Source organism: Ambystoma mexicanum, chromosome 1p, assembly GCF_040938575.1.
Source record: "Ambystoma mexicanum isolate Mex_15411 chromosome 1p, UKY_AmexF1_1, whole genome shotgun sequence".
In the NCBI taxonomy this organism is placed as follows: domain Eukaryota; kingdom Metazoa; phylum Chordata; class Amphibia; order Caudata; family Ambystomatidae; genus Ambystoma; species Ambystoma mexicanum.
In genome coordinates this window covers 224,223,836-224,239,404 of record NC_090921.1, presented here as the reverse complement: position 1 = coordinate 224,239,404, position 15,569 = coordinate 224,223,836, and the positions used below count along the sequence as shown (strand labels likewise).

The 15,569-nt window shown below is 44.0% G+C and overlaps 1 protein-coding gene across 1 annotated transcript in view; it reads left to right on the top strand.

Moving 5' to 3' along the window:
- The window catches only part of STAG3 (STAG3 cohesin complex component), a 2,261,782-nt gene that overhangs the window by 473,333 nt on the left and 1,772,880 nt on the right, over positions 1 to 15,569 (top strand). The window contains exons 8-9 of the mRNA XM_069646424.1: positions 9,149 to 9,300; positions 11,593 to 11,666. Of these exons, the coding sequence (XP_069502525.1) occupies positions 9,149 to 9,300; positions 11,593 to 11,666 (226 nt within the window). The remainder of the gene's footprint in view (positions 1 to 9,148; positions 9,301 to 11,592; positions 11,667 to 15,569) is intronic.

The window sequence follows — 15,569 nt, the reverse complement described above, 5'->3', positions numbered from 1 at the left end:
GAGAAAACTTTGCACATCAACGTGTTGGAGCTGCGGGCAGTGTTTTGGGCCCTCAAGTCTTTCCTTCGTCCCTCAAGGGCAAGGTGGTGCGGGTCTTCATGGACATTACCACCAGTGTTTTGCACCAGGAAGCAGGGGGACTCTCCAAAGAAGCGCAGGAACTGTGGCACTGGGCCATCGCCCAGGGGATGTTCCTCATCCTGTTTTATCTGGCAGGAGTGAAGAACACTGTCGCCGACTCCCTTAGCAGGGAGCTGCACTCTTGCCACGAGTGGGAGCTTCGACAGGACCAAGTGAATCACCCGTTCCGCAGATGGGCCAACCCCCAGATCGATCTTTTTGTGACAGCGACAAACCCCAAGTGCCGGAGGTTCACCAGCAGGTTTCCCCAGCTTTGGAGCATGGGGGACGCGTTCTCATTCCCCTGGGACGGCCTGTTTCTGTATGCGTTCCCTCTGTTGCATCTTCGACTATTCAATCAAGTCAGACGGTCCTGGTGCAGGATGAAACTCATCGCACCGGCGTTGCAGAGGCAATCTGGTACCCAGACCTTCTCGACATGTTGGCGTCCCCTCCAGTCAAGCTTCCAGTGGTCGCAGGTGTTCTCACCAGGGAGGGAGGCGCAATTCTGCACCACTACCCAGGATCGCTCAACCTGAAGGCCTGGCTCCTGCAGCAATAGTTTGGGGGTTACGATCTTCCAGTGGACTGCAAGGAGGTACTTGCCAAGGCCAGAGCATAGACTACTCTTAAATGCTACGGACATAGAGGTTCGCTGTCTGGTGCCGGTCCCATAAGATCGTCCCTCTGAGTCACGGCTCCGCAGGTGCTACCGTATTTGCTGCTGTTGGCCAATGCAGGACGGGCCCATGCCTCCAAAGTTCATCTGGCGGCTATGTCCCGCTACACCAGATCACCGGGACGGTCGTTACGGTCAGTCTGGTTAAGGAGTTTGTCAAAGGACTGTTCCGTTTGTTCCCGCCCGTGAAGGCTCCAGCCCCGGCGTGGGAACTCAATGTGGTGCTGACTAGGCTCATGGGCCCTCCATTCGAACCTATGCAGATTTTTTAACATTTAAAAAAAAAAAATTGTTTTCATTTATTACACGCCCGGACCCTGGGGTACCACGATGTGGCTAGACAGCTTTAGAAAGAAATTGATCATACAATTGTACAGTTATGCATGAAATTATTACAGTAAGCAGAATAGTATGCAGTTCACTCAAAACATTATTTACAGTTGGATCAGGTGTGTTTTGTTCTAATATTGGTTAAATAACCATGTTTTTAGCAGTTTTTTTTAAAGCCGGGGAGGGAGGTCTCTTTTTTTTTTTATGATAGGGAGGGAGTTCCAGTGATTGGGTGCTAAGACCTGGAAGCTGCTACCCCCCCACTCTGGTGTTTTTATATCAGGGGATCATTAAAAGTAAATTGTCGTTAGATCTTAGAGTTATGGTGGATTCTTTTTTCTGAAGGGCGTTTTTGAGGTAGATTGGGGCTTTTTTAGCAAGACATTTGTGTGCGATGCAGAGAGTTTTAAAGATAATTCTGGCTTTGATGGGTAACCAGTGGGCTTCCTTCCTTATCTTGGTTATATTCTCAAACGTTTTCATCCCTAGTGCTGCTCTTAAGGCCCTGTTTTAAATTAGTTGCAGTTTGTTGATGTTGGTATTCGAGATTCCTAGCAATAAGACATTGCAGTAATCTAACTTGGACAGTACTAAGGCCCCGGCTAGGGTGAGACACTTTATCGGAGTCAGAAATTGTCTGCTGGATTCTATGAGTTTAGAAGTGTACGCTGAGGTGGATGAGAGCGTACTAATATGTTTGGACATGGTGAGGTTGGAGTCGAGGTATACCCCTAATGTTTTTACTTGCTTGAGTACTGGAATAGGAGTGTCATCGATATTGATCGAGGAGTAGTCTGGGTGGAGGTCAGCTAATTTGGAAGTGGAGCCAACAATGAGAATTTCAATCTTCTCTCATTGAGGCAGACTATTTAGCGCCATCCAGTTTTGTATAATGGCGTACATTTTGTTAATGGTCGTGGTGTCTTGGTCATAGTTTCCTGAGATGGGTATGAGGATCTGGGTGTCATCCGCAAAGTTAGTGTAGATGACACCCATATCATCTAGTGCCGAAAATAATAGTTTGGTGTAGGCGTTATAAAGAGTGGGAGGGAGACATGATCCTTGTGGTACTCCAATGGGGACTGGGATGGGATCGGCAGCTTCTTTACCTATGGCGACTCTAGAGTGTGATCGGCAATAAATGATTTCACCCACATGGTGGCATCGTTTGAGAAGTGGAAATCCTTGGCTAATGAGTTAGTTTGTCATGGTCCACAAGGTCAAATGTGGCGGATAGGGAAACTTTGCATCCTCATGCTGTTAGACCTGAGTCTCTGATGGTGTCCATTTGGATTTTTAGATTGGGTCTGAAACCAGATTGTCTAGTTCTGAGTAGATTGTTCTGTTCAAGATGGGCTTGTATTTGTGTATAGGCTATTTTTATCTATAAGTTTGAGTAGGAATGGGACCGTTGTTGGTCGACAATTGGTAGGTACTGAGGGGTGACCCAGGCTTCTTTGATGCTAGTTGGGACTGTGTTGGTGAGGAAAGAGGAATTGACAAAGTTAGTGATGGTAGGGGTGAGGGAGAATGCACATGCTTTGACTAGTTTGGCTGGGACGTTATCCCCTTTACAATTGGATGTTTTTAGCTTGGAAATGGTGTCCAGCACTAGTTCTTGGGAGACCGGTGAGAAGTGGAATAGGGAGTTAGTATTGTCATTAGCTGGGGGAGGAGGGTTGGTGGTTAGAGCATTTTTGTCTGCTAGTAAGTCTTTTGTTGCTTATTTTATTTTGTAGCACAACAATTTTAGAAGCAAGTGCATCTTGAATAGTAGTGCACCACTCTTTGCTTGAGTTGGTGTGAGTCGCGGTAGGGATAGGATTTTCTAAGGATTGAAAACAGTTCTTTGGAATCTGATGCAGCATTGGTGATGCGTGTGTTGTAGGGGTTGGCTTTATGGGAGATAATGGCTGTTTTATAGCTTATGTTGGTATCCTTGAAAGCTTTGGCAGATTCGGACTGGGGTGTTTGTTATGGGTGTGTCAAAGGCACGTTTGGTTCTTCTTAGGGCGACTAATGCCTGTGGGCTTTGTGAGCGCTTTATAAATGTTAAATAAATTAAATTCTTCATCAAACCAGAAGTGGGACTTTTTGTCTGCATGTCGCGTTTTGGTTGCGATGGGTGCTACTTCATCGATAGTGAGGGTGAGGCATCTATGGTAGTAGTCAGCCATAGTGCTCGTGTCATTGCTGACAACTAAATTGGTTGCTAGGGTTTTATTGAGAGTAGGAACAAAGTTCTCTACAGTGAGCTTTCTGGGATTTCTAACTTAAAATGTATCCATTACTGTTGTCTTGGGAGGTTGGGGTTTGTCACTCAGGAGGGTTAAATTGATGCAGTAGTGGTCAGACCAACCTAGAGATGTAATGGTATCAATAGTTAATCTAGTATTAAGTGAGAGGATCCAGTCAAGGGTTCTGCCCTTGATATGAGTAGGATCATTCACCAGTTGGGTGAAGTTCAGATTTTTGAGTGCTGAGTGTAGAGCTGTGGCTTTGAGGTCTAGTTCATCATTGAAACCTAGGTTCAAGTCTCCAAGGATTATATATTTCATATTTGGTTTAATGAAGGGGTCAAGGAGAAGTGGGATGTCTATTTCAGGATGATATTGGAGCTGGGTGTTCTGTATATCACCAAACAATTGATAGTGGTTTTCTCATTCAAGGCGAGTTTAGCTAGCAACAGTTCATATCCTAAGAGGACTTCGATGGCACTAGATCTGAGTTGCAGGTTGCTCTTAGCTATGATAGCTACACCACCTCCTATGGTATGGGTTCTATATACTCTGAGGATGGAATAATCTGGTGGGATGGCCAAGGATAGCAGAGGTCCCGAAGCTTGGTGAAGCCAGGATTCTGTGATTGATTACTTGAGGTCCTGGATTTCGTTGGCATGTGCTCCAAGTGATTGGGCATTAATGAGGGCACATTTGACATTTGTGGATGTCTTGGTTTTCGCTGCGATTGCAATCTTAGGCTTAGGAGGGTAAGGGGTAATGTGCGTGGATTTTGGAGACACGGTAGTGGGTGGCTTGTACTTTTTGTTTTGACAGTAATCATTGTATTTGGGTGGTTTGGTTGCTACGAGTGTAGGGGTGTGGCTGTATTGGCTCAGTTTAGTGCGTGATCTTACGTGACAAACTCTGTGGTCCCCGGTGATAGGGTAGGTTTTGAGGCCTAGAGTGGCCTTAGGGGTGAGAGGGTGGTCTATTGAAGGAAGCGGGATATGGATGGGTGCACGGTCTTGCTCCGGAATCACGGTAGGGAGGATGCCCCTGAGGGCCTGTTCTGTGTTTGTTGGGAAGGGTGCGGTAAGTGGGAGGAAGGGTATAGGACAGGGTATGGGGTAGTGTCTTGGGCATGCCAGTTTGGACAGCCCATTTTTGAAGGCAAGGAAGTGGTACCCTGTGCATGGAGTGCTGTATAAAACTACGCAAAGTGGGAACATTGTAAGGAGTATCCCGCTTAACATAACTGTATTCAGTATAGGGTTAGCTAGAGACGGTGTTGCTGGGTTTTGCCGGCAAAGGTCTCAGTGTGAGGACTGGTACAATGTAAAGTAGAGCTGCATGGGCAGAATGAGTGTTGCCGTATATGATTAGGAGAAGAGTCTGGGAGTGTAGTCTGGGTGCACTGTACTACTAGGGGAACAGTAAGGCCTGTAATTCAAATGGCGTCCTGTGGCTAAGGGGACAATGTAGCGTAAGAGTCAAAGTGCCATCAGCTACTGGGCGCGAAGTATAATGTGATGGTCTAGGAACGGCAAGCTACCAACGGTACAGAATAGCATGACATTTAAAATGCAAATGCTCCTGGGCAAAACACTGTTGGGACAGGCTAGAAGTGATATACTACCAAGGGCACAACATGGCATGACATTTGAATGCAGATGCTCCTGGGCAAACACTATGTTGGGACGGGCTAGAAGCGATATACTACGAAGGGCACAACATGGCATGACATTTGAATGCAAATACTCCTGGGCAAACACTATGTTGGGACGGGCTAGAAGCGATATACTACCAAGGGCACAACATGGCATGACATTTGAATGCAGATGCTCCTGGGCAAACACTATGTTGGGACGGGCTAGAAGCGATATACTACCAAGGGCACAACATGGCATGACATTTGAATGCAAATGCTCCTGGTCCATCACAAAGTAGTGTTTTAGGTAAAGCGTACAGCTTTACAAAATGCAGAATCACCGAGTAGGGACTCCATGAGGTAGATGAAAGTAGTAAGGGACTGCTGACTGTGTGACTCGGTATATGGTAGACTCTAAATGTTCAATAAGTTAACATACAGGCATTATAGAAGGGAAATCAAAAGTCTGTGCACAGTTCGGGCAGATGTCGCGATCTGTCACTTTTCAGAGTTTTGTATGTCTTTGGATGGGTGAGACTGTGCAGCAGTGATCGTGGAGAGAGCTATCGTGCATATATACAGTGCTTACCGGTTTGTCTGGGAGCAGGGTAATGGCACACTTCTCCGGACTCCACACATGGATTTGGAGGTGAGCCTGAGGTAGGATGTGTACACAGATGAGCAGGGGTTCCGGCCTTGGCCTCTGGATCATCTCTGGACAGGCTCGGGACAGGTTCAAGCCTTTGTGCCTTCGTGCCGTGGGCCGGCTCACGCCTGTCGGCGTGTGATTGGTGCAGATAAGTCACCAATGGCCAATCCGAATCTCAGGATCGATGAGGGTGTGGAAGCTAGGCTGGAGCATTCACTTCGGTGAGTGGGGCGGCCATCTTGGGAACTGGTCAGCCTCATGGATCGCTATGGAGGCGCTGTGCACTTAAATGTGCAATAGAGAAGATCGGGTGATTTTCAACGATGTAGCCTGCATGGGATCTGATGTGTATGTGTGCTCAATGTAGTCACGTTCTCCCGTGCTACAGCCAAGTGTCGCATCCGATTCCTGCTGCGTCTACAATAAAGCCCTCGGGCTTACCTCGCAGCTGGTGTGTGGCGCAGCTGTTGTAACACTGCTCCTGGAGTGCTATCGGGTGCTCCAGCTCCTTCAAGGGCTCGCGATTCTTCTGGATAGTTCCACTGAAGTTCTTGTTGTGGAAGACAGCGTTCCTTGTGGCCATCACCTCTGCACGACGAGTGGGTGAGATTCGGGCTGTATCCTTTAAGCCACTTTATTTGTCTTTTCACAACACGAGGGTGGTGTTGCAAAAGCACCCCTCCTTCATGCCCAAGGTGCCGTCAGACTTTCAGCTAAACAAGCCCTTGGTGTTGCCTGTGTTTTTTCCAGGACCTTTGTCGCCAGCTGAAAGGACTTTACACTCGCTGGATATGGCTAGAGCGCTGAAGTTTTACGTGGACCGCACAAAGCTTTCTGGAAGACGTCGCAACTTTTTGTGAACTTTGGACCTGTGAACAATAGGAAGGCTCTCTCCAAGGCTTCCATTTCCAGGTGGCTCTCCGGTTGCATCACCCATTGTCACCTATTGGCAAACCGACCGTTGCATGCCCGTCCGAGAGCTTAAATGGAGGTCGACGCACGCCTTAACGAGATTCTACTGCGTTGACAGGGATTTCATTGAGGAGTCCATAGTCAGCCAAGCAGTGCTGTGCAACCTGTTCGCTTGAAGGTGAGCCTGGTGGGGAGATAAGAGATGCTTATGTTGAGCCTTCCCACCTCCCGTGGTTTGCATATGTGTACTGCTATGTATTCTTTATTCATGAGCATGTTAATCCATACCAGACCCCATGCTGGAGAATGAACAAGTTACTTACCTGTAACTGTTGTTCTCCAGCATGGGCCTCGCATGGATTCACATGCGAACCCTCCTGCCTACCCTTCAGCGCCTCTTCTCTTGGTCCTACTGCCACTTTACGTGCTACCAAATCTGAAGATTGCTGCCGGGGGAGGGGCTTGGGTAGCGGGTAGTCATTGGCTGGGGGCAGTATGACCCAGAGCTCAGTGATTGGTTTTTAGGAGAAAGACAGTTCAGAAATAAAACAAACTGTTTATTTTTTTTACTGAGGATTCCCAGTCTGATGGGAATATTCATGAGCATGGGAATCCATGCCAGACCCCATGCTGTAGAACAGTTATAGGTAAGTAACTTGTTCTTATGCTATTTCTTGCACCTGACTAAACCACAGCTAATGAATAGAGACGGCGACCAAGGATGATTGTTTTCTGTCTATTATTTTGTTTGATCATTCTTTCTCTATAGTTATATACACGAAAGGAAATGTCAAATGTCAGACAAGCTAATATCCATGTGATAGGATATTTGAAAGAATGCACGTGCCCATTTGATTTAAATGCGGCACTGCAGAACAAACATTGTACAAATCTACTTTGCCACTGTTGCTCTCCGAGTCCTTTCCATTTTTTGCGACTGTTTCCATTGATTGCATTGTTAGAAAACCTAAAAATAGGAGGTTACAACAAAAAACATTGAAATCACAAATGAACTAACTTTACAATAGATGTACTACTAAATGCATTGTGCACAAGGTACATTGTCTTGCAAATCAATTTATTTCTATTTTTATTTTTCTTTCTAAACATATGTACATGGCGTTGTATTCGCGTCTATATGTGTAAACAATTGTTCTTTGTTTACATTTAGCACCCTGTGAAATGATCATGGCAATGCTTTGAAAATATTGAAAATGTTGTAATAGAAATAAACGCACATGTGTAAAGCCCAATTAAGCACCCTGTACGAAACACATTATAACGTGCAGGACTGATGCATGTACAACCACAAAGTGGCAGGGCTCTTCTAGTTATAGCAATGACCATTGTATTGGGACAACATGGAGACTGTCCATAGGAATCCATTGCCCATGGACTCCCATGGGCAATCCTCACGACTCCCATGTGCCTCTTATTTGTCCCAGTGTTTCTCAGGATTGGGTAAGGGGAGGGGGGATAGGGTGTGAATTTGAATACTTCCTGATAGTAGAAAAGGGGAGGGGGGTGATGAGAATTATAAAAGGGTTGAATATCGCGTCTCCCCTTTGAACATTCTCCCCCGAATTCTCCACTCAATTGGTTGTCCCTTTTTATTCTACCTCCAGAAGCGCGACTTGATAGAGATTGTCTTTAGGCCTTAATGTAGTAGAACCCTGGGGAATAAGGCTGGAAAAATCTCGATTTTTCACAGGACTCTTGTGGGAGGATGCAATTCATTAGAAGAATACATTAACCAGTAATGTTTTTCTTATGGATTGTTGGCGTTCATACATTAAGAACAAAGGCGTTTTTTTTGTTCACAGCTTTCCAGAGATCTGTAACCATAGAGGACTGCAGAAAGGCTGGTGATGGGCCTTCCAAAACAGTACACATAGGATACTTTTTTCATGTATTTGCGTAGGCGGTTCACCAGATGTTCCTTTTTACGCTTCTCAAATTCTGAAGGGGATGGGAACTGGGGCATCAGAATACGAAACGTTATGCACCAGAACAGTCTTCAGTCCATTACTCCATTATCTATTTTATTTGTTTTATTATTCATCTGTCTCCCCACTGCTCCGCACTTTCCACTCTCCCCCTTCCATGCACTTTTCCCCTTCCCCTTTCCCATGCACTTGCACGTTCTCAATGTCACTGGGCCTAGTAAGATCGTTGTTTTATCTCCCCTGTTTCCCCTCCCCTCCCTTGTCGCGCTCTGAAATACTCGTGTACGAGCGCGTTACAAATAAAATATCATATCATTCGTAAGCACTCCCTTCATGACCTGCATTTTGATCTGACCGGTTCTCCTGGTGGGCTGAGAAAAGAGGACCAATGTGAACATTATTGGAATGCTGGTGGAGGGTCCAAGCTTGGGGTGTGAAAAGACCCTTTCAAGGTGTTTAGGTTATCATATGCTTTAGAAACGGTGGCATCTACTTACCATCCATCGTTTGGATCCCCAACTGTAACGTCGTTGGCCGCTAGGGCTAAGAACATCAGTGAATTTTCTAAGAATACCATATTCATCTTGCCCACTGTCTATTTTGTCTCCCTGCTAATGACTGCTCCCCCTCCTGTTGCGAAAGCCCTTAAGCTGATGTCTGCTCTTGTGAACGTGGCATTGAACCTGACTCTCCACAAAGACAATAACCAGCGGCAATATGAGGCAGAGAGGAATAAAGCGCTTGACAAGAGAGCCACTGAGAGGCTGGAGGCACTACTGGTTAAACGGAAGGAGGTAGGAAAAGAGCCATGTGTGGCTGTAGAATGTTCGGTAAAGGATACTCTCTCTCTCCCTTGTTCACTCTCGCCTGTGCGCGCCGTCTCTCATTCGCCCTCTCTAGCTCTAAGATTCTAGAGCATTCTCTCCCTTTCTTGCCCTTTTCTCTGCTCTTGCCGTTGCTCTCAGCCTTCTCTTGCTTCTCGACCTCTTGCTGTCGTTCTCCATCTCGCTTGCCCGTTTCACAGCCTCTCTTGCAGGCGTTCTCCGTCACGTTTGCCCTTTCTCAGCCTCTCTTGCTCACACTCTCCGTGTTGCTCGCTTGCGCTTTGTCTTTCTGACAGTCCTTCTGCAAGGTATCCCCATTCTGTTTGGCAGGCGCGCAATGTCATTGAGCTCACCGGGCTGAGCACCCCGAAATGGTATTTTAGGGGTGGGGCTTCCGTGCCGAGCATGGTCCTGTCGGCGCATTTTCTTTCTACCGAGGCAAATATGCTCGGACGGGAGGATCAAGCACTGCCCTTGTCACAGCCCCCCAAGACATACAGGCTGTGTTCCTGGCTCTGCATCCAGTGCCATAATGAACTCGACAACACCTTTCTTTTGTCATCAGCAGCATAGCCTTTCATATGCATAATGGTGAATTTCCAAGTAAAAGACCACCAATCTGTGACAGTTAATGAGAGCAACACAATAAAGTACCCTTAAAATGTGTTCAGACCCATAATGTCTAATAGTTTGATATGCTAAAAAGTAAAGTTTGCTTTGATGTCCTTAGTTGCATGTCCTTAAAACCATACCTAACACTCTGGAGGTTTGTGACTAATCTGCATGCCTAAGTGAGTTTATTACAAAACCTCTTTTATTGTGTATCTTAAAGAAAGTGGGTAAATACATATTTTGCCTTTTGCATCTTAGTTTTGCATTCAGGATGTAGAAATAAAAGGTACACTGATATTAATTTGGCTCAACATGCTGCTATAAGGATTTACATGTCCTGATGCTTTCTGATGCTTTACTATGCAATTTGGGTATTTTGCAAGTAAACTCTATAGGGCTATAGGGAAGTATTATTGTAGGCCTTGACACCCAAAACTTAAATATTTGTTCCAAGTACAGCGTGGAAGAAGGTGGCCGTGTCAAATTGCAGAGATGGTTAAAATCCCTGCTTCGCTGTTTAGCGGAAGTGTGTGACTCCATGCAAATAATGTCCTCACCCTGATTTCAACTGCAAAAATTGGAGTGCTTATAAGTGATTACGTTTACACCCTTCTAATAGGACAGTTTTAATAAGTGTAGGGACACATTGGTGTACCCTGGTGCTCCTTTGCTAGTAGCTCCAATACTGTCTCATAGAATTGTATTTACTGTGGTAGAACCAACATTACATGTTCTCCCCTGTTCTCCCAGCCACTGAAGTTGCTTGGGCCGTCCAGAGTACTGCCCCAGACTCTGTCCTGTTATTGTATGATTTTCTGCCTTTCATTGCACACCATCTGCCATTTTCACACTTTCTAGGACTTTCAGGATCTGCAAGAAGTGGGTGTTTTCAGATTTTTAGGAGAGTTAACTGATTGTAACATTGAATCTGCACTCGAATAGGCTCATTATAAGCCCCTACATGAGTAAGTTTGCCACTCCTCTACGGTCTCTGAAGTTAGCGCCTCTCACCATTTGAAGGGATAGCCACCGCCAACATTTTAGCATAGGGCACCCCTGGATGTGGACACTGGCATTTTGTTAGGCAGAGAGGTGAGGGAAGCCTTTCCCCCAAACTGGCGGCGTTAGTTTTACTGTGTTTGTTCAGAAAAATGGACTTGAACAAACACAGTAAAACTTTAAAGCTGCTACTTTCAAGATAGACTTGCATCGCCTTTCTGCATATTGTGCTTTAGAATACACTATTTGATAGTTGGTCCCAGACCATGGTGCGGTAGAACAGTGACAGCAGAGTCTCCGAGTGTGCCCAGTCTATTTTCTGAATTGGCCCCCCACCCCCTGAAATTTAGGTTTTGTTGCGCCCCTGCTGTATGGAAAGTCTGAGGAAATCGCAACCTGTTTGTCTGCTCCATGGTTTTTCTCTCTTCAATGTTTATGCCAGTTGTAGCGAGAGTTCCCACTGCATTGCTAAGCTTTTTAATTGGTGGGTGTTGCAAGGAAGTGGGCATGAACGTCCTAACCACCTTTGGGTTAAGCAAGCTGGCATTTGTTGTGTTGTACATCAACTTGATACACAGTTCATTAAAGATAACAAATACATTTGAGGGACGTTATGTGATTTATTACTTTAACGTATTTGTTACCTTTTAGCTCCAGGAGAACCAAGAAGAGATTGAGAACATGATGAATGCTGTGTTCAAGGGAGTCTTCGTACACCGCTACAGGTGAATGTGTTTAAACATTGGCATTCCAAGGTTCCTGCAGACATTCTTGTACTGAACCCATTGCTCTTTTTGTTGGATGTCTCTGGTGATTTTGTTATAGCCTGCTTTGTAACTATAGTGCACCGTTTCCTTTTACTACTCTGGGAACTCTGCAGACCTCAAACTACGAATTGTCTGGTAATTCTTACAATTGACACTTGTGCTGCCCACAAACCTCTAATCAAATCTTTTGCCAAATTCACTCCCTAATTTCATAATGTTAGCAAACTGTTTTTAATGTCAGTCTTATTCATTTGGACATTGCTTTGGTTATCTTTGTTCGATCAGTGTGCAACATTTCCAAAAGTGTGCACTTTATTTTCTTTGTGTACAGTTTAGTGCAAATCTTCACAAAAGAGAAAATGGAAAAAAGTATAGATCATTTGACAAAACCTACAGTAATTTTGAGTACCTAGCCTTGGTTAAAATGCAAATAAAATTGAATGTATTCCAATAACTTGAACAGCAAGTTGATAATGTAAACTAGTCATCCCACAGCCCCGCCTTCCACCTGACTCGCTAGACGCCGCCTGCCCCTCTGCCAGCTATTACAGCTGTACCCCTCCTCGTTGCCCCTCTGTATCTTACCCCCGCTGCATATTTGTTCTGTTACCTCTGAAATGCGCTCCCTTTAGTATCTGTTGTCTGCCGCTGTAGAGCGCTCTGTTGCTTCTCAAAGAGGGGTTTGCACTCAATAAATACCATAATAATAATAAACAATTCGATTAAGCATAACAATTTTAAAAGATTTAACCTCCCCCGCCTCTTACAAGTAGTTGTATATATAAAATAGCAGCTATGGTTGGGGAGGTGAGAGTTCCGTTAACAAATTATGGACATTCCACATACTGTCTTAATGTGTCCAGGTTGTCGTCCTTCCCACAAAAAATATCTGAGAGAAGGAATCCACTTATTTTTCACATCAAGAAATTCCATGGTCGGTAAACAATTGAATCACAATCTTATGAAGAATCCTCTCCAATTATTATTTGGAAATGTGTTCAAATATTTAGACAACTGAGTTCATTTCTTAGTTTCAATTGCGCGACTAACTTGTGTTTTTTCCCTCAGTTGTTTTAATAGTCATGTAGCCATCATTTATTTTATAAGTCGCCCTTTTATTAGCTTGATATTTCATTGTACAGAATTGAGGAACATAAATGCAAACAAAAGAGCTATTTACAACCATAGAGCGCAAGTTCAAACAAGTCAGAGAAAAGGGAATTGGGAGTGGGTTTCAATATTTTCAAATCTAGTGAAAAAAATCTTCCATTCCACTGTCTGCATTGGAGCAATTTTATATCTAATGAATTTCATATCTAATGAGAAGTACATGAACACGCAACAGCAACAAGAATTTACCTTTCACTATAGACCATGAAAAATTGGATCTTTGAATTCTGCTCCATATAGTAGAGCTGGAATCGTTTTTCCTTTTGGTTTTAACGATAATGTCCCACAATTATTCCATTAATTTTTGCTGCAATGCTGGGAGTCATATCTTTGAATTCAGGCTTGTTATGCTTTTGTTTAAGCTCAAATCCAAGCTATTTCCAGTGCAAGACCACTTCTAAACCCATGCTGTTTTTGTTTTGAGTTTTTTTTTGTTCAAGGAAGAGATGGAGTTTTGATTTGAGGTTTGATTCCTAGATCAACATTCTTGGTGAAGGGTGCAAGGGATTTGTGCTGCAGCCATATAGGGATTTGGCCCGATAGTATTTAATCACCTGGACATGCAAGATGTTAAATCAAAAAGGATCTGAGGGAGAAGGAACATCATTGTTCCCTTTAGATATCTAGACACATCAGCCATATACAAAATACACGAATTAGCATATTTAGGACAGCCCCAGAGTAGTTTAACACCATGGTCAGGTTGATCAGTGCCATATATAACTGTTTCTTCATAGTGGAGGCTTGGACTAGGTGGACAATAAGGTTGATTAGAGGTGCCCAAACTCTTCCGAAAACCTGATTGATTCTTGTCCAATTACCAGACTGTTCAATCCAGGCCTCCAGAGTACCCAACAGAATGTACACAAAGATCTTGCTGGAGACTTCTAACTAATCTATACAGTGGTTATTTGTCAGATTGAGCCGATCCCCTTTTTGAAAAAAATGGGGACCACTTAGTCGGTTCTCTAAGACAATGGGAGTACTCTTTAAAAATATGATTGAATAGCTGGTATAGAATATAAACGCACATCCCCTGTCAAAAGTCCTGTTGGAATGTTAATCGGGGCTCGATATATTTGCTTTGTTCATCATAATTAAGGGTATACTCCTGATCAAAAGTAAAATGTCCTGTCCGATCCATTTTACTGGACTGTAGATGAGATGTATGCTCTGGGATAGAATATAACTGAACAAAGTGTTTCCATGCTATTTCAGAGATGGGATTGGCTTGTACACTTAGAGTCGATAATTCTTGAGAGTTCATTAAATCCCATAAACTACTGTCTTGAGTTATTAGTGCTTGCAACCTATGTTCCAAATTACGCTGAATCAGGGTAGATTTGTAGGCCTTACGCCAGTTTTTATATCTCTGGTCAAATTTTTTTGTTGATTCCAATTATTGAAAACCATGAAGAATTTTGTGCCAGTATGCCCTTCGAGCTCTTTTTTTCAGAGTTTTTCATGAAACGTGTTTGGTGTCTAAATGGATTGCGTTTGAACAAACAAATCCTCATTTAAAGGTCTGAAACCTGTTCTATAACATGTGTATCTCTCTGGTTCAAAGCTATATTGCTACTATGGTCGTAACCGATTTATGTATATACCCTTATTGAGATGAGTCACTGCCTTCTCATTCCAAATTAATGTAGTTGCTGCAGAATCAATTCAAAGAAGGGCTAAAGATTTAAGTGTATCCATATGGGATAATTTCTAGGTTGAGCACCAATTGTAAGAGCATGGTCAATAACTGGAATATCTACAACATCAAAAGACAATATAGTATATGACTGAGCCTTGACCACCTCTTTTCAACATGGGCCTAGGAAATTTATCGGAAGCAATATTTCTTCTATATAGACTCCATGAATTCATTAAAGCTTCCAACCCATTCCACTAATGACCGGATTGGATGAATCGTCCTCTGTATAGTGCTTATGTATTGTACCTGCAATACAATTAGTGGATATTTCCAGGGGTGTCTTGATAAGGATGGGCTCACGGAAAAAGAATGAGAGGAGTGAACAGTAAACCACGCTCTGCCAAGAAATAGAACGGTTGCAACCGGGCGGTAGCCGGGGGTAGCGATGTCACATGTGGTGTCGCACTAACTTCGACGGTACAAGGTGCAATTAAATACTATCCTGGTCCAAGACACTGAGAAATAAACTCATGTTCTTAAAACAAAGGTACCATGAAAAAGGGTACAAGCCTGACAAGATTCTGGCGTGCAGATTGAGGGAGGAAAGGCCGCAAAGAACTATTGGGGGTATAGAGTCAGAGGAAGGAAAGGTAGGTTCGACCAGCAGTGCATCGTGGAAAAATTTACTAAATATTAAAGCTCCTTTATATACCTCAGAATGGGCGGGAGAAGATGAAAAGATTGATGCTTTCCTAGAAAATCTCCCCCTCCCTGTTCTAGCTCTTGATGTGGTTGAGGAGCTTGACCGACCTATTACAGTGGAAGAGGTTCAACAGGCAATTTTCGCTGAATTTCTATAAACTGTTCAGATCACTACTTGCCCCTTATCTAGTGAGACTTTTCAATGCCTGTCTAGAGGGGGAGGCCCTACCCGATATGATGCTGATGGCAAAAAATAATAGCGATCATAAGGAGGGAAAGAACACCAGGAAGTGTGCTTCCTATAGACCCATTTCTCTGAATAACGATGTGAAAATCCTTGCAAAGAT